The sequence below is a fragment of the Phyllostomus discolor genome, chromosome 2 (assembly GCF_004126475.2).
Source record: "Phyllostomus discolor isolate MPI-MPIP mPhyDis1 chromosome 2, mPhyDis1.pri.v3, whole genome shotgun sequence".
NCBI classification, from domain to species: Eukaryota; Metazoa; Chordata; class Mammalia; order Chiroptera; family Phyllostomidae; genus Phyllostomus; species Phyllostomus discolor.
This window is the reverse complement of record NC_040904.2, coordinates 150557729-150584814: the sequence shown is the minus strand read 5'-3', so window position 1 is coordinate 150584814 and position 27086 is coordinate 150557729. Positions and strand designations below refer to the sequence as shown.

Below are 27086 nucleotides of genomic sequence, written 5' to 3'. Positions count from 1 at the left end.
AGCAGCCTGTGCCATTGCCTTTCCCTTCTCCCCCCTTCCCCTTACCTTGTCTCCCCACAGGCACTCTTCTCCTAAACTCTAAGGCAGTGGGCAGCTGGCCACTTGTCCCAGGCTAATCCCCTGAGCCTGTCCCCAGAGGCAGCTTTTCTCTGACCTCCCAGTGAGCCAAGGCAACCCAGCCTAGGCCCTTCCTCTATTCTAAGCCCTTCCTTGTTTCATTGTCCCCAGCTTTAATAAATGCATCCTCATATTCACCTGGACTCTGTTGTGAAATTTTTCCTACGTGAAGTCAAAGACCCACGCAGTACAGCTGGCCTTAGGCAGACCCATGCAGGGCCAGGCCCCTGCCTTGTGAGAGAATAGAAGCAATCTCATACAAAATTCTCCCCTGCTTGTCACCGTAACGGGCAACACTGCTATGGGAGAAACTGCCAGACATTTGGTTCTTCTCACCAATGCAGTAAAGAACGTAAGATCAGGAAGCCAGTTAGTGTGCAAGCAGGGTTTATTGGTGATTTGTCCACATGGAAGAGAAGGGGCCTAGCTAAGGTGGGTGGGAGGCTGAAAGGCATAGGTTCAGGGTAAAGCAGGGTAAGGGTGGCAAGGTAATGGTGGCCAAAGGTGGGGGTGGCAAGTGCCGGGGTGGTAGGGCACCTGCATACGGCCAGAGGCCAGGTGACCTGGGCCATGCAGCCTGGCTGGGAAGCCAGAGAGTCAAGAGCGCAAGCCCTTTGTTCTAAGGACTTATATAATATGTAGTTGTCAGGGCATGGGGTGAGGTGGTTACATACTGACTGCCAGGTAAAGGTGGTGCTAGCTTTCCAAGTGGGGGCCAGAAATACCCAAAGGTATTAATGGGCTTCTTCCTTTAGGCCCTATGGGCCCTTTCAGGCCTTTGAGGCCTTGGGACGAAAGCACAGTTTCAAAGGCTTTCTTTCCCAGATAGTGGAAAAGCTACAGAAAATTTCAAGGACTGCTGAGTCAGTGGGTGGGACATGTATCCCTCTTCCCTGCCTTTGTTTCCCCTCTGGCCACTCATTCCAAGGAGGTGGTATCTTGGGGTCTCCGGCCCTGGCCACCGTGCAGGAGAAGGCAGCCACGCTGAACCTCCCCGCTCTCCACAGCTGGCACAGAAGGCTCCTGGTTTCGGGGTGGCCCAGAACCCATCTGGAGCCACATATGTGTGGAGCAGCCTCATAAACACCCTTCAAACACAAGTGGAGGTGAAAAAATGAAGGCACCATTAAAAAGACAAAATAACTATTTTGTTGGTTCGGAAGCTGTAGATGTCATTTTTTCTCACCCAATTCAGAATAAATATTGTGATGATGTAGCCATTCCTCAGGTCAAAGTGGTAAGAGTGTGTCAAGCACTTATGGACTACAAAGTATTTGAAGCAGTTGCTACCAAAGTTTTTATAAAAAAGACAAAAAAACCTGCGTTTGAAGATAGTAGTTGTAGCCCTTACAGATTCACAACAGTACCTAACCAAGACGGTCAATTTGGCAAAGAGAATTAACTACATTCACATTCCAGGTAAACAGATACGTTATTGAAGTCATCTGATATCAGATCAGCAAGTTTAGAGCATCTCTGGGAAAATCTGAATGTAAAGCCTGCTAACTCCCCTCCTGTAAACTGTAACAACACCTTCCCCTAGGTCCACTCTTTCTTCCTTCCCTGCTGTTACTGGGATGAAAGGCTTCAGGTCCTGCCAACGGCAGTGTCTCCATACGCAATCTCCATCGCATCCCTCTCAGTGCTGCAAGTTAGTCTGAGTGTTTCCTGCATCCTGAGTTTCTCCCTCTTTGCTGAGTCACCCCTGTCATTGTCCAAACTGCGCCAGTAACCTCTGTTACCAAGAACTTTCCGTTGACCCCACATAACCTTCCAACTACTACTTCATTCTCTGGTCCGTTTACAGCAGCCCTTCTGGAGTGCAATATCTATACTCACCAATTCCACATCCTCACCTCCCAGTCTCTTTTCACCCTTTCTTAATCTGCCTGTTATTCCGACTGTGCTAAACTGTGACTCCGTGACTTCTCTCATGGCTCTTTGTGGCCAATGTCAATGATCACCCATTCTATGTTCATCTGCGAAGCGAACCATTTCATGCTTCTAGAAAACTGTTCCTCCTTCAGCTTCCCCTCGTTTCCATCCTGCCGCTCTGATTGCTCCGCCTCACTCCATGGCTGGCTCTCTCTCTCTGCTGTGTAATTTCTAACTGTGGGAGTGTGTCCCAGGGCTCAAACTTCTAACCATCTAATATTTTACTTATAGCCTAATATTTTACTTATTTTTTAATTTGTCTCTTCTTGCTGAAATGTAACTTTCAAAAGAAAACTTTTTCCACTTTTCGAAGACATTGAAATAATCTCAATATTTCCTAAAATGTGCAAGCACAGTACTGAGTCCTTTTATTTATTTTTTGAATAGTTTGAGAGTAAATTATCAAAACAGTGTCCACTGGACCTGAATCATTCAGCGTGTAATTCCTAAAAATCTAAACACACCATCCAAATTAGGAACTTAACATTGAAACATTACTGCCACCTAATCATCATCAGGTCTCATTCAGTTTCATCAATTGTCCCCATAAGTACTTTGTAATAAAAAGATCTAATTCAGAATTATGTGTTGTACTTGGTTGGCATGTTTCTCTTTTGATTTTTTAGTTTTCTTTAATCTGGATCATTTCTTCAGTTTTTCTTCTTGATTTTTAAGACTTTCACACTGTTTGTTTTTTTAAGATTTTATTTTTTTATTTTTAGAGAAAGGGGAAGGGAGGGAAAGGGAGAGAAAGATCAATGTGTGGTTGCCTCTCACGTGCCCCCTACTGGGGACTTGGCCTGCAGCCGAGGCATGTGCCCTGACTGGGAATCCAACCGGTGGTTCTTTGGTTCACAGGCAGGTACTCAATCCACTGAGCCACACCAGCCAGAGGAAGACTTTCACACTTTTGACGGCTATAGGCCTGTTATGTTGTAAAACGTCTGAAGGTTTGTTTTATTCTCCCTTGATTAGATTAGGTTATGGGTCTTTGGCAGAACAGCACAGAAGTGATGCTGTGCTCTTCTCATTGCATCCTCTCAGGTGGCATGTAGTTTGGAAATGCTCTCTTACTGATAATGTTCACTCTGATCACTTGATTAAGGTGATATTCACAAGTTACCTCCACTGTAAAGTATTTGTGAGGGGTTTAAGGTACTTTGAGACTGTTCCTTATCAAAATTTAAATTTATATATTATTTATTATATCAGCATGGCCGCATGGCTTCCTTCTTGATTCAAATTATGATGGATTATAATCCATTATTATCATTTATTCTGATGGTCACATTGTCCCTGATTTGGCCAGTGGAACCCCTGCAAGCTAGCTTCTGTGTCATTTTGCAATGTCTCCATAATTCTCTGAGCACTCTCTTGTTTTCTGGCACAAGAAGTTCCAAGGCTCACCTTGTTCTGTTCCTGTTCCAGCCCTGAAATCAGCCATTTCTCTAACAAGCCTTGATTCCTCAGAGTGAATAATGGTATTTAAAAAACAAAATCTGGGCACTAGCATTTCACCAGCCCCAACAATGGACAGAGCTAGAAGATACATGTATTTACACAACATTTATCTCTCTATTGACCTATTTATATTGAACTCACATCAACACCTCCAATTCTGATCCTACATCTCAGGGTGTTATTCAAGTTTTCTCCTTTTTCATGTTGGTAACTCCCTTCTCTGACACTGAGAAACCAGGTTTCCATTGTCCTTAGCATCCTTAAATTATAGTCTTCGTACTTGTATGTATTTGATCAGTTTGCCTGTTGGTAACCTGTCTCCCAACACTGCCACATGTCTCCACTCAGGTTCCAATACCCATCATTGGGCTTCCTCTTCTCCCACATCAGGGCACCATATTTGCTATGTTACATCTTTAACATGCCATGCTGGGCCACTGCCCTTTCCCATGCTGAAATCATTTACTTTTGTTTTTGCTCATATTCCAACACCTGGAATAGTGCCTGGAACATGATACATAAGCAGTAAATATCAGTTGACTTAATAATTCTTTTTTTGATTATTTAGTATATCTCCCAATGTTGAGCAGTCTAAGATTTTTCTAACTTATCAAGTCCACATGAATCCAGCACAACAGCTTCTGGGATTCCTAGGTTCAAGCCCCAAGTCTATGTGACTGTAGTGAATAGACCAACCATGGGAGGGCAGCAGAGGGACCCAACACAGGTGCTGCCTTATGCTTCAAGATTCTGGGACCATTCTGGTATGTGAAGAAACCCAGAAAGAATATAGGTTTGTTCATATCAGAATATCCAGAGGTGTATGAAGAGTGGGTCAATGTAGGGGAGAGAGACTCAAGGACTGATAAGTCAGATGCAGAGATGGGATGTGTTCCAGCAACACAGGCTGACAGAAGAAACCTCCAGAGATTAGCAAAAGTTGGCTGAAGAGAGAAAGCAATGTTTGTTGGAGATTTTGCTTAGTGTTTTTGATAAAACATTATTTTTTAGCTATACCTGTTATTTTAGTACAATAAAATTCCCCAAATTTGTTTTTATTATGGAATGGAATAAAAATCAATAACAATGTTTGATCATTTTTAAAAGAAACTCAGTTCTTATGTTGTTTAGCTTCACCCAGGATAGTATTTCAAATGTAGAATGATATCCCAGATGATAACTGAGCTCTTCATGTGGCTATAATTTTTAAGCATATTTTATTGATTATGCTATTATAGTTGTCCCCTTTTTTTCCTCCTTTTTATGCCCCTCTGCCCTGCATCCCCCTCCCACCAGCATCACCCCCCTTTAGTTCACGTCCATGGGTCATACTTACAAGTTCTTTGGCTTCTACTTTTCCTATACTATTCTTACCCTCGCCCTGTCTATTTTGCACCTACCATTTGTGTTTCTTATTCTCTATACTTTTCCCCTATCCTCCCTCCACCCTGTTGCTACTGATAACCCTCCCTGTGATCTCCATTTCTGAGATTCTCTTCATATTCTAGTTGTTTGCTTAGTTTGTTTTTGTTTTATTTAGGTTCAGTTGTTGATAGTTGTGAGTTTGTTGTCATTTTACTGTTCATAGTTTTGAGCTTCTTTTTCTTAGATAAGTTCCTTTAACATTTCATATAATAAGGGCTTGGTGATGGTGAACTCCTTTCACTTGACCTTACCTGGGAAGCACTTGATCTGTCCTTCCATTCTAAATGATAGGTTTGCTGGTAGAGTAATCTTGGATGTAGGTCCTTGCCTTTCATGACTTGGAATGCTTCTTTCCAGCCCCTTCTTGCCTGCAAGGTTTCTTTTGAGAAAAGAGCTGATAGTCTTATGGGAACTCCTTGGTAGGTAACTATCTCCTTTTCTCTTGCTGCTTTTAAGATTCTCTCCTTCTCTTTCATTTTGGGTAATGTAATTATGATGTGCCTTGGTGTGTGCTTCCTTGAGTCCAACTTCTTTGGAAGTCTCTGGGCTTCCTGGACTTCCCGGAAATCTATTTCCTTTGCCAGATTGGTGAAGTTCTCTTTCATTATGTTTTCAAATAATTTTTCAACTTCTTGGCCTTCCTCTTCTCCTTCTGCCATCCCTATCATTCAGTTGTTGGAACATTTAACGTTGTCCTGGAGGTTCCTAAGCCTCTCTTCATTTTTTTGAATTCTTGTTTCTTCATTCTGTTCTTGTTGAATGTTTATTTCTTCCTTCTATTTCAAATTGTTGATTTGAGTCCCAGTTTCCTTATCTTCATTGTTGGTTCCTGTATATTTTTATTTCACTTTTCCTAGCCTTCACTTTTTCCTTTATTTTGTGATGATACTCAACCATTTCTGTGAGTATCCTGATTACCAGTGTTTTGAACTACACATCCAATAGGTTGGCTATCTCTTTGTTGCTTAGTTGTTTTTGTGGAGTTTTGATCCGTTCTTCCATTTGAGCCATATTTCTTTGTCTTAGCACACCTGTTATGTTGTAAGGGGCAGAACCTTAGGTATTCACCAGGGTGAGGCAACCCACTTCTGTATGTGGGGAAGGGTCTGCGAGGGAACAATGCTGCTTGCTTGACTTTCAGTCACTTCCTCTGCTACCCACAAACAAATTGGACCCTTCTGGTGCTGATTCCTAGGTGGGTGGCTTTGTATATTCTAGAACCCTGTGGGTGTCTCCAATGAATGGATCTGTGAGGGTGGGAGTTTCTCCCGCTGCTGCAGTCCCTATGGCTTTTATAGCCATAGGTTTTGAGGCTTTCTTTTCTGACGCTGGAACTCTGGGTTGTGCAGTCTGTCTCACTCCCTAGTTGTTCCTCTCAGTTTATCTGCACACAAACATGGGTCTGCCTGGTCCACCAGCCACCCCCTAGCCTGCCAGGTCCTCCAACTGCCACCTCATCACATGCCCTCTCTGCCCTGGTGGCCCATCTCCACCTCTCCTACCAGCCTGGATGAATGTTTCTCCTTTAACTCCTTGATTGTCAGACTTCCACACAGTTTGATTTTCTGGCAATTCTGATTGTTTTTTGTTTTTAAATTTGTTGTTGTTCTTCTTTTGGTTGTGTGAAGAGGCAAAGTATATTTACCTATGCCTGACCTTGGCTGGGAGTCCTCATGTGGTTTTAATTGTAATGGAACACTAAGAGCACATTTCCTGCATTTCTATTTAGCAGACTCATTTAAAAATATTTTCTTAGAAGTTGCTAAAGGGAATTACTAAAAATTATAATCAAGAATGACTAATATCATTTATAGACATAATGTTTTTAATTAAAAACATGTCTATTATGCAAATTATCTTTTTAAATCATTTAAAATTTTTTATCCTTACCCAAGGACTTGCTTATTGATTTTAGAGAGGGGGAAGGGCAGGAGAAAGAAAGGGAGAGAGGAGAAACATTGATGCAAGAGAGAAACATCGATCAGTTGCCTTTTGTAGGTCCCCTGACCTGGGACTGAACCTGCAACCCAGGCATGTGCCCTGACCAAGAATCAAGCCCCCAATCTCAATTTGCAGGATGACGCCCAACCAACTAAGCCACAATGTACAGGGCTGAATCATTTTAAATTTAAACAAGGTTATAAATTCCCAGTCTTTACAGAGTAAACAGTTCTGCAAGATTTGTTATGAAGGATCTACCTCCCCATTCCCCCCATCACATGCATCCACTTTCTACTCTTTTAGCTTAATATTAATAATTTTATATTTAGTTGCATGCTTTAAGTATTAGGCTTGTATTTATCCTTCTTGATTTTTCTATTTTAGGATATTGACTTCTCACTACAAAAGCTAAGGATTAAGTTCTATTTCCTCCTTCCCCATTTCCATCACACATGGTACCCTTCCCCAAAGCCCATTCTTCTATGTTATTACTTTATTTCCAACGTATATTGTTTTGTTAAATAAATACTCAGCATTTACATAGCCGTAAATAAAATTACTTTCTCATCTTATATAAGATTTTATTTTTCCCAAGGCTAATAACTGCATATTACTTTAATTTGATAATTTTTATGTATCTGTCATTAGTCCAACTCCCAAAATCTAGTTCTAATGTTTAACTCTTAAGGCTTCAGATGCAGCTAGGACTTTGTCAATATTATCTTTCTAAAGTAGTAATTCCCAAAGATTTCTGACCAACTCTAATTGGGACTGGTTGCTGTTTATGCCTAATACATAACTACCATCCTGGGCTCTTTCTTTCAGCATCATCTTGTGATTTCCTTCTTTTTCTCTCATCTTTGATATTTATTGTGTTTTCTGTGTTTCATAATTCCCTCCTTTTTGGTTCACTCTCTCATTTTGTGGATCATGTATCCAGAACCTTCCTGCAAAAGGGTGCATGAGAGGTATTCTTTTTTGAGACTTAGCATGACTGAAATTGTTTTTATTCTATTCCCACCATTTGTTGAGAATTGGCTAAGTATGGAATACTAAGTTGGAATTAATTTTCCTTCAGAATTTTGAAGGTGGTCCATTGCAATGGGACCACCTATGCAACTGAATTTAGGGAAGTCCATTGCTCCATAGATTCCAATGTTACTAGTGGGTAAGGTGAAGCCATTCTGATCTTGGAGCCTTTATAACCTGGAGGCATGTGGGATCTCCTCTTTATTTCAATGTTCTAAATGTTCACAATGATGTGCTTTCATGTGGATCTGTCTTCATCTTTGTTCTGGGTGCTTGGTAGGATCTTTCAGTTTGGAAATGATACTATAAGATGAACAAGATATGGTTATTGTCTTTATGGAGTTCACAGATAATTAATATACAACATGGTAAGTGTTATAATCCCTTAGGCACTATGGAAATATAGAGTGACTAACCACCTGGCAATCAGTTGCCAGGTAAATAGGAGAAGAACCAAGAGAATGTAGCATCATGAAAGGAGGCAGTGAATAGATAGCACTGTCAGATCCTGCCAAGAAGTCAAGTGAATTAAGGGGAAGTGGCTGGTGGATTTTTGGATAGAGAAGTCAGTAACTGGTCAGAGAGGTTTCATTGAGGGTGAAATTCAGAAGGTGATGGATTGAGGAGCATATGGAAACAGATGGGGTTGACAGCCTTTGACAACACAGAGATAGAAATATGCAGAATTAAAGATGCATTTGGTTGGAAAGGTGGGTGGAGGGAGAAAGGAGAGAGTAAAGGGGGATAAATGGTGATGGAAAGAGACATGACTTGAGGTGGTGAACACACAATACAATATATAGATGATGTATTATAGAATCATACACCTGAAACCTACATAATTTTATTAATCAATATAACCCCAATAAATTCAATTTTCAAAAAAATGTATTCGACTTTTTTTACCACTTTAAAGTTCAATTAAGTAATTTATTTTCACTATAGTTGACATAAAATATTATATTACTTTCAGGTACACAACATAGTGACTCAAAATTTATATAGTTTAAGATGTGATCACCACAATAAGTCTAGTAACTATCAGTTCACTATACAAAATTATTACAATATTACTGACTACATTCCCTGGGCTGTACATTACATCCCCATGACTTATTTACTTTATAACTACAAGTTTGTATCTCTTGTTCCCCTTCACCTTTTTCACCCATCCCCCACCTCTTATCCCCCTCACCTGTGGCAACCATCAGTTTGTTCTTCTTATGAGTGTGTTTCTGTTTTGTGTGTTTGTTTTGTATTTTTAGAGTCCACATATAAGTGAAAAAAGTATTTTTCTTTCTCTGTTGACTTATTTTACATAGCGTAGTATCTTCTAGGTCTATCCATGTTGTTGCAAATTGGAAGATTTCATTCTTTTTCATTGTTCAGTAATATATACCAGATATATATATGTATGTATATATACACACAAACATATATGTCACATCTTTATCCATACATCTGTAAATAATACTGCAATGGGCATAGGGGTGAACATATCTTTTCAAATGAGTGTTTTTGTTTTCTTCAGTTAAGTATTCAGATGTGGAATTGCTGGGTCACATGGTAGTTATATATTTTTGAGGAGTCTCTATATTGTTTTCCAATTGCCAATCCCTCCAAAGTGAGCAAAATTCCTTTTCTCCACATCCTTTTTAACACTTGTTTTTTCACTTTTTGATACTAGCCCTTCTGACAGGTGAGATTTAAGCTTGTCTAACTCTTCTCATGGGAAAGAGCCAAAAAAGAAGGAAAGTTGAAGCTATAGGGCACATTGGGGGTGCCTAATGAGGCAAAATCCTCAAAAAAGCCAAAAAGAGTAAGATCAGGTACACAGACTGAAGGATTGATTTTAAACTGGAAGGAGATTCCCTTTGATTAAACAGTACAAATTGGCAGTTATAAAAAGTCATGGGGATGTAAAGTACAGTATGGGGAATACAGTCAATAATATTGTAACAGTATGGTGTCAGATGGGTACTGAAAAGGAAGGAGATAAATATGGAATATCGGTTCAAGCACTGAGGTTTGAATGAAGACAACGAAAAGCTTTTCGTGGGCGAGATTTCAGAATTTGATTTCAGAATTAGAATGTTTTGGCTGATAAAGTATTGCCTCCGAGAGGTATCTTCTCAGTCGCTAGGAAGCTGAGGCGTCCGGGCTGGCGGCAGGCGAACCGCGAAGACTCCAGCGTTTCCAAACACCCAGGCGACCAAAGGCCCGCCAGGCCGCCCCTCGCGGCCCGGCGCGTGCGCAGGGTGCTCATCGCGCCTGCGCACTGCGTCTCGGGCGCCCAGGTTCTACTCTCCGCCGGAACTCTGGCTGAATGGGCTTCTGGTACGCCACCCTCTGCGAGTAGTTGGCGGGTCCTCCTCTCTGCGAGCGCCAGTGAGTCGCCCTCCCTCGCCCAGAAACCCTCCGCCTGGGCCAGCGCAGGAGGAGCGGGTCTCTGAGGGGAGCGGCGACCCCGCCGGCCTCGGTCTCTTTCCCTGGCGCTGGCGGCTGCGGCTTCTTCCGTAGGACAATATGTTCAAGAGAATGGCCGAATTTGGGCCTGACTCCGGCGGGAGAGTGAAGGTCAGTGCCCGGCCCGCGCCTTCCGTCCGGGAGTGGCTCTCTCGACCCAGCCTCTCCCAGCGGGGCGTGGAGAGGGCCCGCGTGTTTCCCTCTCGCGCCTTCTCGCCCCAGTTTTGAACCGTGGTTTCTAGGCGGAGAGCGAGTCATTGGGCCCTAACTTCATGGCGTCATCCTCCCTCCCATCCCCGCCAAAAAACAAACATAGTAGTGTCTTGGGGGAGGCTGGACATTGTTGCCTAGGAAACAAGCCCTTCTGAGGGCTGGGATATTCTGGCTTGGTGCTGGCATCTCACGTCACCTGTAAGCAGGGGATGCCACCCACCTGATTGTGAGGGTAAGAACAGTAGCAAATACTTAATAAGCGCTTCCCGCGTGCCGAGCACAGGGCTGAAAACTTGATCTGCCTCTCTGAGTAAGTCCCTACAGCAACCTTACAAAGGCAGTGTTACCACGGTGTTTACAAGTGCAATAACTGAAGAACTGGGTGGGGGTAGAACGGTGAGAAAACTTGCCCAAATTCTTGGTGTTTACGAAGCCCCAAAGCTACAGCCAGGATGTATTACTCAAGGCATGCAAAGAACATTGCCTGGCACCCGGGGAACCTGGTATTAGCTTCTTTTGTTTTTAATTAAAATTATTATCATAAAGCCTAACGTAATGCTTGATGCGGTGACACATTTCCCTCCCACTTTCTCACATCTCCTGGCACATAAATTTTTTAAGGCAGGGCCAACCGGTTCCCGATATAATGCCTATTTTTTACCCCTTAATGATTTTTATGTATCTTAGAAAGGAAATTTTCCTTTAAAAAGAAATCACCCACTTTTGCACCAATCTAGTTAGTATAGATTTTTAAAGAGTCCTTATCTGTCATTGTTTTCACATAATTTTGATCATACACTGTGCTACAAATATCATACACAGTGCTTTAATATGATATAAAGTGAGTTTTTTGAAAATTTCAAAAGCTGAAATTTAATATAAGGATAAAAAGATGCCAGGCAAAATTTATAAACGTACATATTTTGCCTGGGTTTTGGGGCATGGTTTTGGACTTACAGGAAAGTTCTACCAAACAAAGGGTTAAGACGTTTTGGAGAACGCAGAACTTTCTATCCTTGCAATCAATCATGTTAGGCTCTAAAAGTTTGTAAGCTTAAGTCCTAGGTGACTTGCGGGGATTAGGCCCGTAGTCTTCAAATGCTTTTTCACAAAAAGCGGATGTGAGGTAGTCATGTAAAGCTTTAAAATTAGAGTCTTATTTCTCCGCCGTGGTGATTGTTATGTGGTCTTGTAGGCATCTTTTTCCAATTTAGGTAAATTTTATCTAGGTAGAAAGTCTGTTGACAGATGAGCCCCCTTTTTATCACTCTGCAAGTTTCTACCACACCGTAGCCGCGGGATCTATTACCCACTCACCAAGTCCCTGCTCTTGTACTCGTTCGTGCCAGGGCTTTGAATGTGAGGCCCCATCCAGGAGGGTTGTTACAAAAGTGTCAGTAGCACTTACTGTGATTATTTAAGTTCTTGTACAAACTGTTTGCCTTCTACACTAACTTTAGGCTAATAGGTATTGGGTTTATTTGTTAATTATTCACCTACATTTAAAAGTTTTTCCATTTGTTCACTGCTTTTCCTTATTATTGATTATTGATTACACTGGCGCAGCACTTATCACATGCGGTATATCTTGCTCTTTGACCTTCAGATACATTCTTACTATTAAACAGTTGGTCTGAAATTCATGTGCAACATTCAGCATTTTGTCTTCACTTGAGTTTTTTCTCTCCATCATAATCTGTCAACACTCACTGCCTTTACACTCACCAGATGTGATGAGAAACATGTATGTACATCTCAGAATTGAACACAAATGTAGCAAACACGGCCATCGGCCAGTATTAAACAAGTGTCAGTCATCCAAGTGCCACTTCAGCATTCATTATCTGAATGCATTTGTAATATTTAATATTTTTATTTAGATCAATTTTTAAAGGCCCATTCCTAAGCATTAGTATTTTTGAAATTACAGGTTTGACTTGCTAGTTATAGTTATGGTTTTTCTAATACTGATTAAAGTAAACCTACAAATAATAAAATGGAAAATGTTTGTCCTCATTCCACTTAAAATTCTCTCCCAAGCTGCCTTTAATATTTGTACTGTGCTTTGGAAAACACTCTCATAAACTAATGACTAAGGACATTACCATCAGATGATTGCAGTCTAAGTTGTCTATCTTTATTCCAGAGCTGCACTTTAAAGTTTGTGACTAAAGAGTCTTTTGTTCTCTTTTCAGAAAAACTCTCAAAGTACTTTACATGTTTTAAATAGACATTTTCAAAGAGGGAACATTGCAATTAATCTGGTGTATAGTTATGTATTAATATGAAATGAGGGTAATTCTCTAAAGTTGATTTATTGAGAGAAATCCATGTTATAAGCAAAATCTAGGTTTTTTTCATTTTTATTTTTCATTTATAGTTGACATACAATGTTATTAGTTTCAATTGTATGACGTAGCAATTATGACTTAGCATTTTTATAACTAAGAAGTGATCATCTTGATAAACCTCATATCCCTCTGACACCATACATAGAACAGCATTGTTGACTGTATTCCCTATGCTGCACTTGACATCCCTGTGACTTTTGATACTTTGTAACTAGTAATTTGTACTTCTTAAACCCTTCCCTCTTTCACCAATCTCCCCTACCTCCCTGCAGTCTGGCAACCATCAAAATATTCTGTGTCTATAACTTTGTTTCTTGTTTTGTTTGTTTTGGTTTTTGGGTTCCAGGTATAGGTGAAATCATATGGTATATGTCTCCCTCTGTCTGACTGATTTCACTTAGCAAGTACCCTCTGATGTCTATCCATGTTACTGCCGGTGGCAAGGTTTTGTTCTCTTTTATGGCTGAATAATATTCCATTCATCTATTGGTGGGCACTTAGGTAGCTTCCATATCTTGGCTATTTTAATAATGCTTCAGTGAACACATGGATACATATCTCTTTTTCAAATTAGAGTTTTTGATTTCTTCAAATAAATACCCAGAGGTGGAATTGCTTCTTTGTCTCTTGTTATATAGCCTTTGTTTTAAAGTCTGTTTTGTCTGGTATAATATTGCTGCCTGGCTTTTTTTTGTTTGTTTCCATTTTCATGAGTATTTTATCCTTTTCCTTTCAGTCTGTATCTTTTATTCTGAAATGAGTGCCTGCCATTTCTTAAAACAGGCTTTCAGAACTCTTATTCTCTTTGTTTGGGTAATGATGCAATATTAATTGGTGTTTAAATTATTTTTCTTTAAGGGGGTTACTATCGTAAAACCAATAGTTTATGGCAATGTTGCTCGATATTTTGGAAAGAAAAGAGAAGAGGACGGCCATACCCACCAGTGGACAGTATATGTAAAACCATACAGAAATGAGGTAAACATTGTTTTTTCCTATAACTTTTTTGAAGCTACAGTTTGTTTTGCTTCAAGATAAATTGTAATGTTATTTTGTAGTGACTTTTTTATTGTAAAATTGGTCCTTATTAGAATGTTAACCCCCAAATTTGAAAGAATAAAGTGAGAGCTATTATCTTAATGTAATTGTTCAGTAGAAATCAATTTTCCAAAAATGTTTTCTAATTAAAATTAAGTTACACTAACAAAAATTATGCTATCAATACAGCACACCTTGCAATCACCATGTCTTAACTTAGCCTAGTATTTACTCAGGTGTTTCAGGAATAGTAGTTACAGTATTTTGCCAGGTATATACAGTATTATTACAGTATAATGCACACACATGCTTTAGTGCTAATTCCCATGTATAATGCGTATCCTTATTTTTCCCTCAAAATTTTGGACAAAAAACAGTGCACATTATGCATGGTAACAAGACCATCAAAAAAGATGGAAGACAAAACTGCTGTATAACCTGACAGCTGGTAATGTTGTTTTGTTACTGAATCTCTAATGCCTGGAATACAGCCAGTAAATAGTAGGTATTCAACAGATATTTATTGAATAAATAAACTATTCCTGTATTTAAACCCTTCAAAGTTCACACAGACTTCTTTATGAATGTTCATAGTAGCATTTTCATAATAGCCAAAAGAATGGAAACAACTCAGATGTCTCTCAGCTGATGAATGAGTAAACAAATGTGAGATATCCATACTATGAACTACTATTAGGCAATAAAATTAAATAAAGTATTGATATATGCTACTACCACATGTAGAAATTTAAAACATTATAGTAAGAGAAAGAGGCTAGACACAAAGGCCGCATATTGTATGATTAAAAATGTTTTGAAATTGATTATGGTGATGGTTGTACAACTCTGAATATACTAAAAATCATTGAGTGGTACATTTTAAATGGGTGAATTATGTGGTGTGCCAATATTTCAATAAAGCTATTATACAAAAACAAACCTTCAGTGACTATCTGTTGCCCTTATAAAGTTAAAACTATCTTATGGGGACTGGGTGAAAGAAGGCGAAGGGACTAGCCAAAGAACATATATGTATAACCCATGGACACAGAAATAGTGTGGTGATGGCCTGAGGGAAGGGGAAGCTGAGAGGAGGGGTCAGAGTAGAGGGAAATGAGGACATCTGCAATAATGTCAAAATAAAAATAGAGAAAAATATCATATTTTAGAAGGCATGCCATGGTCTCTCCTTATCCTCTGAAGCATATAGCTTATTTGTGTTTACCTCATCATTCCTTTATACCCTACATTCTGCCAGTACTAAATTACTCTCAATTTCCCAAAGGAGCACTCTTAAACCCCTTCATTCTCATTCCTTTCCACCCACTCTATTCTTACTGTTCCTTTAGTCTTAGTTCAAGTGTATTTTCTTTAGAACTACTTTCTTGATCTGCCAAGACTGTTATGTTAGGTGCCCCTCCTACAGTCTTGAACTTTGTACCTTTATAACACAGATTACACCGAAATGCTGTTCTCGTCTGCCCCATAATCCACAGAGAGATCCTGAGGGCAAGACTCATTATTAGTTACCATTATGGAATCTGGTACTCAATATTGGTAGTCACACATGTTTGTGGAAAAAAAAATGAATGATTTCCAAAAGAGCCTTCAAAGATACTTTAAAAAATCTGCCCCCCAAAAATGTTCACAATATAATGTTAAGTAATGGAAGCCGATACTAGTTTATCATTACAGTATGATTGCAATTTAAAAATACATATGTAAAAAATAAATAAAATCCAAAAATATATATGTAGGTAATAAAAAATTCCTGAAAGCAAGTAAAAAGATTAATAAACATTACTATTGAGTGCCTCTTACTCTGTTTTGCATTTTTCTATTTTTCTTTAATGAAATATTTTTGAAAAAGCCACGTTCACTAGGAGAATCCCTTTTATGTGTCAGAGCTTATGAATATGTTTATGTGCTTCAAAATAAAATTAAGAAAAGGAGTTTTATATCCAACAGTTTTAGGTCACTTAGTTTAGTTGACCTTAGTTTTACATAACATAATTTGTTCTTTGAAGTTGCTTAGTTATTAAATTTACTTTGGTTTATATGGTTATTTCTATAAAAAATATTGATAGTATACTATTGTTTTTATGGAAAAATCAACTGATTTAGAGTATTATATATAGATAAATATATAAAAATGATTTGCAAAACAAGTGAATTGATATGTATATTCCTTTTTTTTTTTTTTTTTTTTTCCGAACAGGTTTTATTGCTCAGAGGGTATGGGGTTCAGTCCTTCTTGGCTGCTGCCTTTCTCATGGCTGCAAGGACATTGCTTAGCTCCTCTCTCTTCCTCTTGGCATGGATGTGTGTCCCCACCCTTTGCTTGATGAACTTCAGGGCCCTCTTGTCCTTAGAGACCTTGAGCAGCTCCATGGCGCGCCGCTCATAGGGGGCAAAGCCACACACCTCTCGGATCATGTCCCGCACGAACTTGGTGTGCTTGGTGAGGCGCCCACGGCGGCGGCTGTGCCTCGGCTTGCTGACGTTCTTTGTCACTTTGTGGCCCTTGTTGAGGCCCACGGCCATGGGGTAGCGGAGAGCCATGGCTGCTGTTCCTCAATGGGGCCGCGGCGGAAGGCTGTATATTCCTATATATTATGAATTATGAAAGAATTCAGCAACAGGCTTCCTTGTTTAAACATGTTTTTTAGAAAATTGGATTCTATAATACTTGAAGGGAAGTGTATTTTATAAAACTAAATATGTATGTTCAGTGTATTTCCCTCTTAGTTTTATATGTTAGATGGCAGAACTAATTAATTCATCTGTATTTTAGGATATGTCAGCATATGTGAAGAAAATTCAATTTAAATTACATGAAAGCTATGGCAATCCTTTAAGAGGTACAGTATAGTTTTTTTTATTTATAATATACAAATTTAAAAAGAGGAAATTGCATCAGTAATTTACACTTAATAATTGTTTTATTCTTTCTCTTTTTCAGTTGTTACTAAGCCTCCATATGAGATTACTGAAACAGGATGGGGTGAATTCGAAATAATCATCAAAATATTTTTCATTGATCCTAATGAAAGACCTGTGAGTAATGGTAATCTTTGTAAATATAAAAATAGGTTTTTTAGTAATTGTGAAAATGTAACAATACTTAATGAAGAGCTGATTATATGTTGACATTTTTGTTTATTATATGTTGACATTTATAGTATGGTGTATCTTGCCATGAATTAAGATCTTTCGTTTTTAAATGATATGCATTCCAAAATTTGTATTTTTCGATACAGAAATAAGGATTACAGTGTGAACATGTATTAGAAATGAACCAGGAAAGTTATATGATTACAGCAAAAAATTTAAATTCTTTAGTATCATTTGGTTAATAGTAATAAACAGATTGAAGCCATATGCTGTCTGAAATGGGAGTGTCCAGTTTTTTATAGTTAAAAGCCCTAAAAGCAGACTTTCTGCTTTTTCAAGCTGCCATCAGTACTAGCAGCTTTACTTTATATCTTATTCATGAGTCCTTATTGGTAATCACTGACTTTTTCATCTTTTGATCTCTTCTTATCAGATTATTGCTTGACATTGTAAAAAGTCCCTCAAAGCTTTCACTTTTGATTCCTTAGCAACTTTGTGAGGTTGGAGATATCCTCATTTTAGGTATGAGAATACTAAGGCTCAGAGTTCAAGTCACAGGCTCAAAAACACAGTTAGTGGTGGCAGAGCTAGTTTTGAACCCAAGTATTTGCATTTAGACCTTACACTTTCTTTTGACTAAAACCAGTATGCCTCTTTCATTTTTAACCCATAGAGTCAGAACCCAGTTAACGGTTCTCTCATTTCTCATTGGTGTGCCTGGTGTTTAATTCGTTTCAGGTCTTTACCACTCATCACTATTAATTATCATCTTGATAGAGTCAATCTCATTCCTTTAGCACCAGACATTTACACTTCAGTTATCAGATTACATTTTTAAAACTGTATGTACTTTTAAAGGACTTGAATATCACCTGGGCGAGGGGTTCAGAGACTTAGTTTCTAACTGGCTGCATCAGATGTACCTGAGGTATTTTTTAAAAATTCAAACTGATAGGCCTAATCCTGTGGAGAGTCTGATTCAGTAGGTTTGGAGAGGGGCCAGCACCCCAAGTGATTTTAATTCATGGTAAGATTTAGAACCCAGTGATGTAGGCCATACTGTGAACTAGGTGGGACTTCCGATAGGCCATCTCTCAAATAAGAATCTCTGGATTTGTCAACTTCAGTACGGAGAATATTGACTTCTCTCATTAAGTGAAACATCCTATTCAGGTTTGAGGTAGTTTTAGTTTTAAGAAAGCTCTACTTTTTATTGATAACTATACATTAGTTTTATTTTCTCCCAAATAAAATATCTGTAGCTCATTTAAATATTTTCTATGTGATAAATGTTCTGAATCTCCTACCATTCTTTCTTTTTACTGTCTTCCTAGAGTACTGTCACAACCTTTACATTTGTTTGGCAAGAAATTCTTAAATATTTATTATTTGTTTGATTGTTCAAATATCTTGACACAAAGTTGAATCCTTAATGAAAATAATCTGCAAGGGAGAAGAGAGCACAGAATTTAGCAGATACCATATTTTGCTGTGTATAATGCTCACTTTTTTGCCCAAATTTTTGAGGGAAGAATAGGGATGTGCATTATACATGGGTAGTACTAATTCTGTATCTATATAAAAGTTTTTAATTCTTTTATTTATGCTTATGTGTTAAAAATGTAACTCTAGAAAGCAATAACAATATCTGTATGCAAAATAATACCCTGGAATACAATAATCAGTTTTCTTTTAAATACAAAAATAAATTGAATTGAAAATTAAAATGAAAGATTTTTTCCCAAAACATGGGTGTGCATCATACATGGGAGCACATTATACACAGCAAAATACGGTATTGAGAGAGAGGGTACAGTTACAAGAGCTCTTTTTAACTTTGTAGGATTGCTTTGAATTGATTTTTATTTTGAGAACATGTGGCCTTATCTATCTCTTCATTTGTTGTCCCCTTCTATCCCAGTTGGGAAGTACATTTCTGAAAGAAGTCTTTATATCATGTAATTTCATTATGAGCTGCCTCAAAGTCCATTCTTGGAAGAGTAAGGCAACATGATCTTTTACACTTCTGTAGTGATTAATTTTTTTAAAGATTTTATTTATTTATTTTTAGACAGAGGGGAAGGGAGGGAGAAAGAGAGGGAGAGAAACAACAATGTGTGGTTGCCTCTTGCGTGCCCCCCCACTGGGGACCTGGCCCGAAACCCAGGTATGTGCTCTAGACTGGGATTTGAACCGGCAACCCTTTGATTCGCAGTCCAGCACTCAACCACTGAGCCACACCAGCCCGGGCTGCAGTGATTAATTTATTAAATAGGTTTCCATGTAAATCTACATGGGCCTGAATTTTATTCCCCCAAAACTTGTAGTGTTCATTTAGTAAAATGAAACCATTATACTTTTTAATAGTTGGCTCTTACAGAAAATAATAGTTGGCTCATGTGAAGGTTTATTTAAAGTATAAAAGATAGACATGGATAGCTTGTGATTTACTTCTGTTATCCAATAACCTGTTATAGGCCAAGGCATTGTAAAAGGAATGGTTGTTTCTAAAAACGAAATGCTAAAATTAGATTTTTATGCCTAGAAATACTGTTATTGGACAGCCTTGTGCCGTTCCAGAATAGTCAGTGCGATTTTATTGCTTGTCGCCTAGAGACATAATCCTGGAGACAGGAGTCTGGTGAAAAGGAAAGGGGTTGTTTATTTAAAGGTTACATAGTTTTGGAATGATGGTAGGTTTCTGCCTCAGGGCCCCACTCCCTTTAAAACACCCGAAGACAAATAGCCCTGCCACACTGCCAGTTCGAGAATGCACCTGAATCCCTTTTCCCACTCCTGAAAGTACTGTCCTTTATGAAATGCAGATAACTGCAGCCGGATTATCCAGGTGGCTTGGCAGGTTCCCAGTCGCAGTTCAGCTAGTGCTGCTGCTTTCTGTGTGGGAGAAGTGCAGGGCCTTGGAGCTCGGCCACGACATCTCCAGGGAACCCTTCGGTCACCTCAGGAACCCAGGCTCTCTGTGGCCAACCAGACTTGCCAGGTGAGGGGAAAGAGAGGACGCATCTTGGCACATTCTATTTTAAAGACTTGGCCCAGAAATCCCTGTGCGATGTAGCACCTGGCATTTTAACCATGTGTGCTAATGTTTGCCATGTTTGCCTTTTCCCCTCTCCTGGCTGACGTTTTGCACAAAGGGACAGAAGTCTTGAACCATGCATGCTCTGTATGAGCTTCCTTCTACTGAGTCATGAGTTACTTGGTTCCTGGCAGCCACACACACAGGCATGGCTGGGCTGGTTGAAGTTGCTTTCATTTAGAGTTGCCTTGGGCAGTATTCATTCTCTGGCAGCCCCTCTGTTAGAAGGGAGAGCTTCAATCTTCAATTCTGCCTTGGGGTTTTCTCACCACCCCCTGCCTTCTCCCAGGATCTGTCCTGGTGGCTCTGTTACACTATCTCTGTAGCAAGTAATAGGCATTTTCATTGTTCTAAGAATCAGCAAACACAGCTCAAAATTGAAGACATCTGTCTTGAAATTTTTCATTGCCTATATCTGCATGAATGCCTCTGGTAGTCTAATAAATTTAGGGGAGGGACAGTTTTATGATGTAGTTTTAAATTATTCTTAAATTATACAAGCCAAACATGCACATGCCTTTTTTTAATCCTCATCTCGTGATATGTTCATTGATTCCAGACAGAGGAAGGGAAATAGAGAAACATTGATCCATTGCCTCCTGAACGTGCACTGCGAAGGGACCTAACCCACCACCTAGGCATGTGCCCTGACTGGGAATTGAACCTGTGACCTTCAGCTTTATTGGACATTGCTCCAACCAACTGAGCCATACCAGTTAGGGCAAACAGGCACATGATTTTTTTTAAAAGTCTTTAAAAATAAAAAGTACAAGTCTTCTGTATTAGTTTCCTGGGGCTGCCATAACAAAGTACCACAAACTGAGTGGCTAGACAACAACAATTTATTCTCACAGTTCTAGAAGCTACAAGTTCAAAAATCAAGGTGTTGGAGATGCTCTCTCTAAAGCCACTAGGGGAGGATCCTTTCTTGCCTTTCCTAGTTCCTGGTAGCCCCAGGCATCTCCAGTTTGTGGCAGCATAGCTTCATTTTGCATCTTTATTGTCACATGGCCGTTCTCTGTGTCTCCTCTTATGAGGACATTAGTCATATTGGATCAGGGCACACCCTAAGGACTTCATCTTAGTTTGATTACATCTGCAAAGGCCCTATTTCCAGGTAAGGTAGCATCCACAGGTACTGAGGGTTAGGATTTCAACATTTTCAGGGACATAATTCAACCCATAACATCCTCTTTTCCCTCATATCTGGCCCTCTTCCCAGGAAAACCATAGTTACTATTTTCTGTTTCTCTAGATATAATTCCCATGCATCTCATTTATTTAAATCTCTAAATTTGAATTTTTTTATTTTAGGTAGTGCCTGTCAACTCCTAATGATGACAGGTGACCTTTTTGTTCATTATTTCAGGGTTGTTGTTTTGTTTTGTTTTGTTTGCATTTTACTGGAGGAATTTCTTCAGAAAAGATGCCTGAGAAATAAACTTTCAGAGCCATTACTGTCTGAAAATATCTTTATTTTTACTTAATACTTGATTGTTTGGGTGAAAAATTGTAGATTCCACAGGAGGATATGCCCTCTTGTCTTTGAGTGAAGGGAGATGGAAGGAAGGTTAACAGGCTGAGCCAGCCACAGCATTCTTGATCTCTACACCTGCCAGCTGAGCTTGGAACCTCTCTGGGGCTGCACTGGGAGCGCTGGCTCCCACCTGTGATGCAGTTCTCTTCCTTACGTTTTCAGGTTGTGGATTTCTCTGTTCTAGAGTATCCATTGTGTAGTCTCATCTGCTTTCTGCCTGTTTCTGCCTGAATTTGTTGACTTATGTGCTTGAAATATGGCCTGTGATTGATGCGTGTTCCTTGTAATGATTTTTGATAAGGTTTGGGAAATTTTTTGAGGCCTCTGAATTGGTTTCTCCAACATGAACTCTGATGTTTTTCCAGCTGGATTTTCTTTTTTTCAAGAAGATTTTCTTTATTTTTAGAGAGATGGGAAGGAAAGGAGAAAGAGAGCGAGAGAAACAACCATGTGTGACAGATACATTGACTAGTTGCCTTTCTCATGCCCCCAGCTGGGAACCTGGCCCACAACCCAGGTGTGTGCCCTGACTGGGAATTGAACCAGCAACAGTTGGTTTTCATGCCAGCACTCAATCCACTGAGCCACACCAGCCAGGGCTGCCAACTGAGCTTTATTTTGCTGAAGCAATCACACATTGTGTTGCAAAACTTTTCCCTTGATATCTTACTGCACCTGTTTTTAAGTATTTTGAAGGCATGTTGCTCTTGCCAAAGTGAATTATCTTTGACTTTTTAACTTATATAATAATCTTATAGATCACAAATTATCTTGCCCTACTGAGCATTTGAAAGTATCAAACCTTTTCTCCCATAGTAAATTTGTAAACTTTAATCTTCACAGAAAAACTGTCTCACGATTTAATTTCACTTGTGTTAGTAAAGAATTTGTCTTTTTTAAAAAAGAACTTATGTTTTAGTGATTTCCCACTTTAATTTACATAACTGTATCTTATGTTATTTTTATATATAGTTACTCTCTAGAAATGCTTTGCAACAGACTCTTACTTACCTTCTTTAAAACATCCATGTTTAGTTGTCTCTCTACAGACTATGTCCATGCCTTTTCCTACCCACCTCCCCCAGTGCGTTTTCTGTGCATCTTTTCAAAGTTCCAGGGACCCTTCTTTTGCTTTTGTAATTTGTTTCCTGAGCTCTTTTTTTTCTGAAGCTGACTTTACCCCTGTGTCTTTCTAAATAAACTTTCTCTTATTTTAAAAAGAATTCATGTTTAGATGTGAATGGATGGTAATATCTATAGGAAAATGAAAGTACACAGAGTTTGAGTGATTTGCCACAGAAAACAGTAATTGAGATAAGGTCCTGAATTTGGTATGTTTACTAATTCTGGTCTCTAATTCAGTTACAGAAATGACAGTGTTTCACAGTGATGAAGATAATCGTTGCACAGATGTGTTATGTCTGTTTGTATCTCACAGGTAACCCTGTATCATTTATTAAAGCTGTTTCAATCGGACACCAATGCAATGCTGGGAAAAAAGACAGTGGTTTCAGAGTTCTATGATGAAATGGTAAGAAGGTTTTATAATGAGAGCTTTAAAAGCATTCTGAATTGTAGAACTTTGAAGTTATTGGGCCTTTTTCCGTTATATCCCATTAGATATTTCAAGACCCAACAGCAATGATGCAGCAATTATTAACAACATCTCGTCAGCTAACATTAGGAGCCTATAAGCATGAAACAGAATGTAAGTGCCATGAGTTCATAGTTAATACTGAAAAATAATGTGTTATGTGATGACGAAATGATTGATTAGTAAGTTTTAAATTTTTTTAATGCTATATATACATAAATTTTTCAGGAGTTAAAAAAGTAAGATGTGCATTACTAAAGAACATGTAAGAAGGATATTATAAATTGTTGCCAAAGTAGGCCTACTTTCAAAAGGGAAAACTTCTCATAGTCTCTGAAATACTGTTTGTCTTTTATTCTCTAATTATACTTCTGTGTTCTGTGATCTTGTTTGTTTGTTTTTTTTCAACCTACGTCATTTTATATAATTTCAGATTAATACTGAGGTGGAAAATGCCAGAATGCCACATTGAGTTCAGTCACAGCACATTTTCCCTCTAACCCAGCAGTGCTCCAGAATACCCTGCACATCACTCTGTGTAGCTGTTGCCAATGTTTGCAGTTGCCACTCAAGATGACAGTTATTTGCCATCCTGTGTTAACATTTATGTCACTGTTCATTTGCCCACAGGACAAGAGGGGACCCCCCCAAAATGAAATTTATTTATTTAAAAAATGGGTATTTATACTTACATGTTTAAACTTCAGTCACCTTCAAAGTACTCTCCATTTGATGCAATACGCCTAGCAAGATTTTTCCACTGCTCAGAACAGCTTTGGAACGTGTCAATTTTGATGCTTTTTAATGCTTCTGCTGTGTTTTTGTTTTACCTCTTCCACATCAGCAAAATGTTTCCCTTTGAGAACTTTTTTATTCTGGGGAACAAAAATAAAGTTACTCAGGGTGCAGTCAGGTGATAGGGAGACTGGGGCCGGGGGGGGTCATACCATTTTTGGTTAAAAACTACTGTATATTCAGCATGGTGTGGGCAGGTGCGCTTGTAAATCACCCATCATGAAATGGGAAAACGCACTGAAAGAGTCTCCCAAAACGTCATAGAAGCTGAACATAGCTTCTCACCACAGCACCAGCTGGTACATTGATACAGATGGGTTCCTAGAACACTCACCTAGTGGGGAAAGTCTGTACTACAAGAGGCCCACCGTCCAGAAGATAATTGTTTTGGTTTAGTTTTTTGCATCCCCTCTTACAGGTATTGATTACCAGTTATATGCCGGGCATTGTTCAAGGTTCTAAGGATAGAGCAGTGTCCAAACCAGACAAAAAGGCTTGCTCTCATGGAGCTTACATTCTAGTGGGAGGAAGACAGATTTTATAAAGTGTAACTAGCGTAGTGATTGGCTGGCATAGAGACAAGTGAAGCAGGGGAGGAAGCACCTTTGGTGGAGATGATGATGAGCAGTTTTTAAGTATTAGGTCACAGAAAGCTTCCTGAGGTCGTGGCATTTGAGTGAATACCTAAAGCAGTAAAGAATGTGATCCTTGGAGCTATCTGAGATAAGAATGTTACCTATAGAGGGAGCAGCAAGGGCAAAAGCCTTGAGGTTAGAGTGTGCTGGGCATGCCAGAAACAGCAGGGAGGCCAGAGAGTCTGTAGTAGAGTAAACAAGGGGACAAGAAGTCAGAGGTGAGACCAGAGAAGTTAATAGGGGACCAGATCATGTGGAAACTTATGGGTAATTGTGAGGACTTTAAGGGGGGTGAAGGACATGTAAAGTCATTTGTGGGTTTTGAGCTAAAGATAGAAAATATGGGACTAACATTAAAAGATCAATCAGCCTGGCTGCTGTGTTGAGAATAGACTGTAAAGTAGAAAAGGAAGAAACAGAGAGGCTGTTAGATAACCTAGATGAGACAGGATGGTGGGTGGTACCAGAGTGATAGCAGTATACAGTGGTGAGAAAGGGTCAGATTCTGGATCTATTTGAAGATAGATACAATAGGATTTGCTGATGGTTTGAACAAAAACACGTAAGAAAAGAAGATCAGCCAAGAATGACTCTTAAGGTTTTGGGCCTAAGAAACCAAAAAATTGTCATTGCTTTCTATAGGGATGGGGTAAATCTGAGAGGGGCAGGCTTTGGGGGAAGATTAGTTAATATAGTTTTGGACATGTTGGATATAGGATGCCTCTAAGACATCTAAGTGGTTACATTGAGAAGGCAACTGCACCCAAAAGTCTAGTATTCAAGGAGAGGCTGAAGATAAAAATTTAGAAGTTAATAAATAGATGGATTTATAAATTGTGAGACCCAGTGATATCATCAAAGGAGTGAGTAAAATAGAAAAGAGGTCCAAGGACTGAGCCATGATCACTGCAACAGTTAGAGATTTAAGGAGATGATTAGCAAAGGAAATTTTAAAAAAGCAGTGAGTATCGAGGAAGAAAAACTGGGTGCCTGTAATGTCCTAAAGCCAAGTGTAGAAAGTATATCAAGAAATAATGAGCCATGTACAATACTGCTGATAGGTCAAGTTAGATGAGGGCCAAGAAAGAAGTGGGCTATAGCAAGGTAGAGGGCCTTGATTACCTTAATAGGAGCAGTTGAAGGACAGAAGATAGTTGAAGTAGATCAAGAGAGAAACTGGAGATACTTGCAGTGGTAGCAGAAGCAGGATATAGGGTGAGGGCAGTGTTTTCAGGGGAATTAAATCAGTATATTTGTGGGCTGAAAGAAGTGATCCAGTAAAAGAACAGGTGGGGGACGAGTACAGGGGAGAAAGCGGTTGCTATTTAACCACTATTTGTTATATAGTCTTACATTTTTATGAAACCTATGACTAGAAGTTGAAAGATCTGAATACTAATTTTAATTTTTCCACTTGATACTCATTTAAGATTTAAAATCATATTTAAAATTTTTATGCTTCACTTGCTGCATTTGCTTACTTTATAATGAACGTAAAACAGATATGTATATGATTACTTTGAAAAGGTAAAAAAGCACCTTATATGCTATTTTTTAATAATGTTCTATTGTTTGTGCTGTTAACATTTATCCCAATTTTTACCCTTTCATCCTACTTCCCAGCCCATCTCCTACTTCCGTAGTCCATCCCCACACCGTTGTCCATGTCCAGGGGTCCTTCATATACTAATCCGTTTACTTTCTTTTAAACCGTCTCCACCTTTCCCCTCCCCTCTTACAGCTGTCAGTCTATTCTGTGATTCAGTGCCTCTGGCTCTCTTTTGCTCATTAGTTAATTTTGTTCATTAGAGTTCTCTTATAAGTGAGATCATGTGGTATATGTCTTTCACTGACTGGCTTACTTCACTTAGCATAATAGTTTCCAGTTCCATCTGTGCTGTTGGAAAGGTAGGAATTCCTTATTTTATTCTGCTGCATAGTATTCTACTGTGTAAATGTACCACAGTTTTTTAATCCACTCGTCTACTAATGGGCACTTAGGCTGTTTCCAACTCTTGGCTATTGTAAATAGCGCTACTTTGAATATAGGGGTGCATAACTTTTTTTGAATTGATGTTTCGGGAATCTTAGGGTATAATCCCAGCAGTGGAATTGCTGGGTCAAAAGGTAGCCCCATTTTTTATTTTTTGAGGAAATTCCATACTGTTTTCCACAGTAGCTGCGCCAGTCTGCATTCCCACCAACAGAGCACTAGGGTTCCCTTTTCTCCACATCCTCACCAGCACTTGTTTGTTGATTTATTAATGATAGCCATTTTGGCAGGTGTGAAGTGATATCTCATTGTGGTTTTAATTTATGTTTCTCTGATGACTAGTGA

The 27086-nt window shown here is 39.1% G+C and overlaps 2 protein-coding genes across 2 annotated transcripts in view; one reads left to right on the top strand and one right to left on the bottom strand.

The window, feature by feature from the left end:
* Positions 1-10196: 10196 nt before the first annotated feature.
* YEATS4 (YEATS domain containing 4) overlaps positions 10197-27086 on the top strand; it is a 30032-nt gene continuing 13142 nt past the window's right edge. The window contains exons 1-6 of the mRNA XM_028533038.2: positions 10197-10485; positions 13797-13916; positions 16771-16837; positions 16939-17033; positions 23163-23255; positions 23345-23432. Coding sequence (XP_028388839.1) covers positions 10435-10485; positions 13797-13916; positions 16771-16837; positions 16939-17033; positions 23163-23255; positions 23345-23432 — 514 coding nt within the window. The 5' untranslated portion in view covers positions 10197-10434. The remainder of the gene's footprint in view (positions 10486-13796; positions 13917-16770; positions 16838-16938; positions 17034-23162; positions 23256-23344; positions 23433-27086) is intronic.
* On the bottom strand, positions 16189-16573 carry LOC114513675 (60S ribosomal protein L36-like). The gene has a single exon (XM_036018696.1). The coding sequence runs from the start codon at positions 16536-16538 to the stop codon at positions 16221-16223; it is 318 nt and encodes a 105-aa protein (XP_035874589.1). The 5' UTR covers positions 16539-16573; the 3' UTR covers positions 16189-16220.

What these genes read in the sequence shown, in the direction of transcription:
- LOC114513675 (XM_036018696.1), bottom strand. Translation starts at nt 16,538, where the DNA reads ATGGCTCTCCGCTACCCCATGGCCGTGGGCCTCAACAAGGGCCACAAA.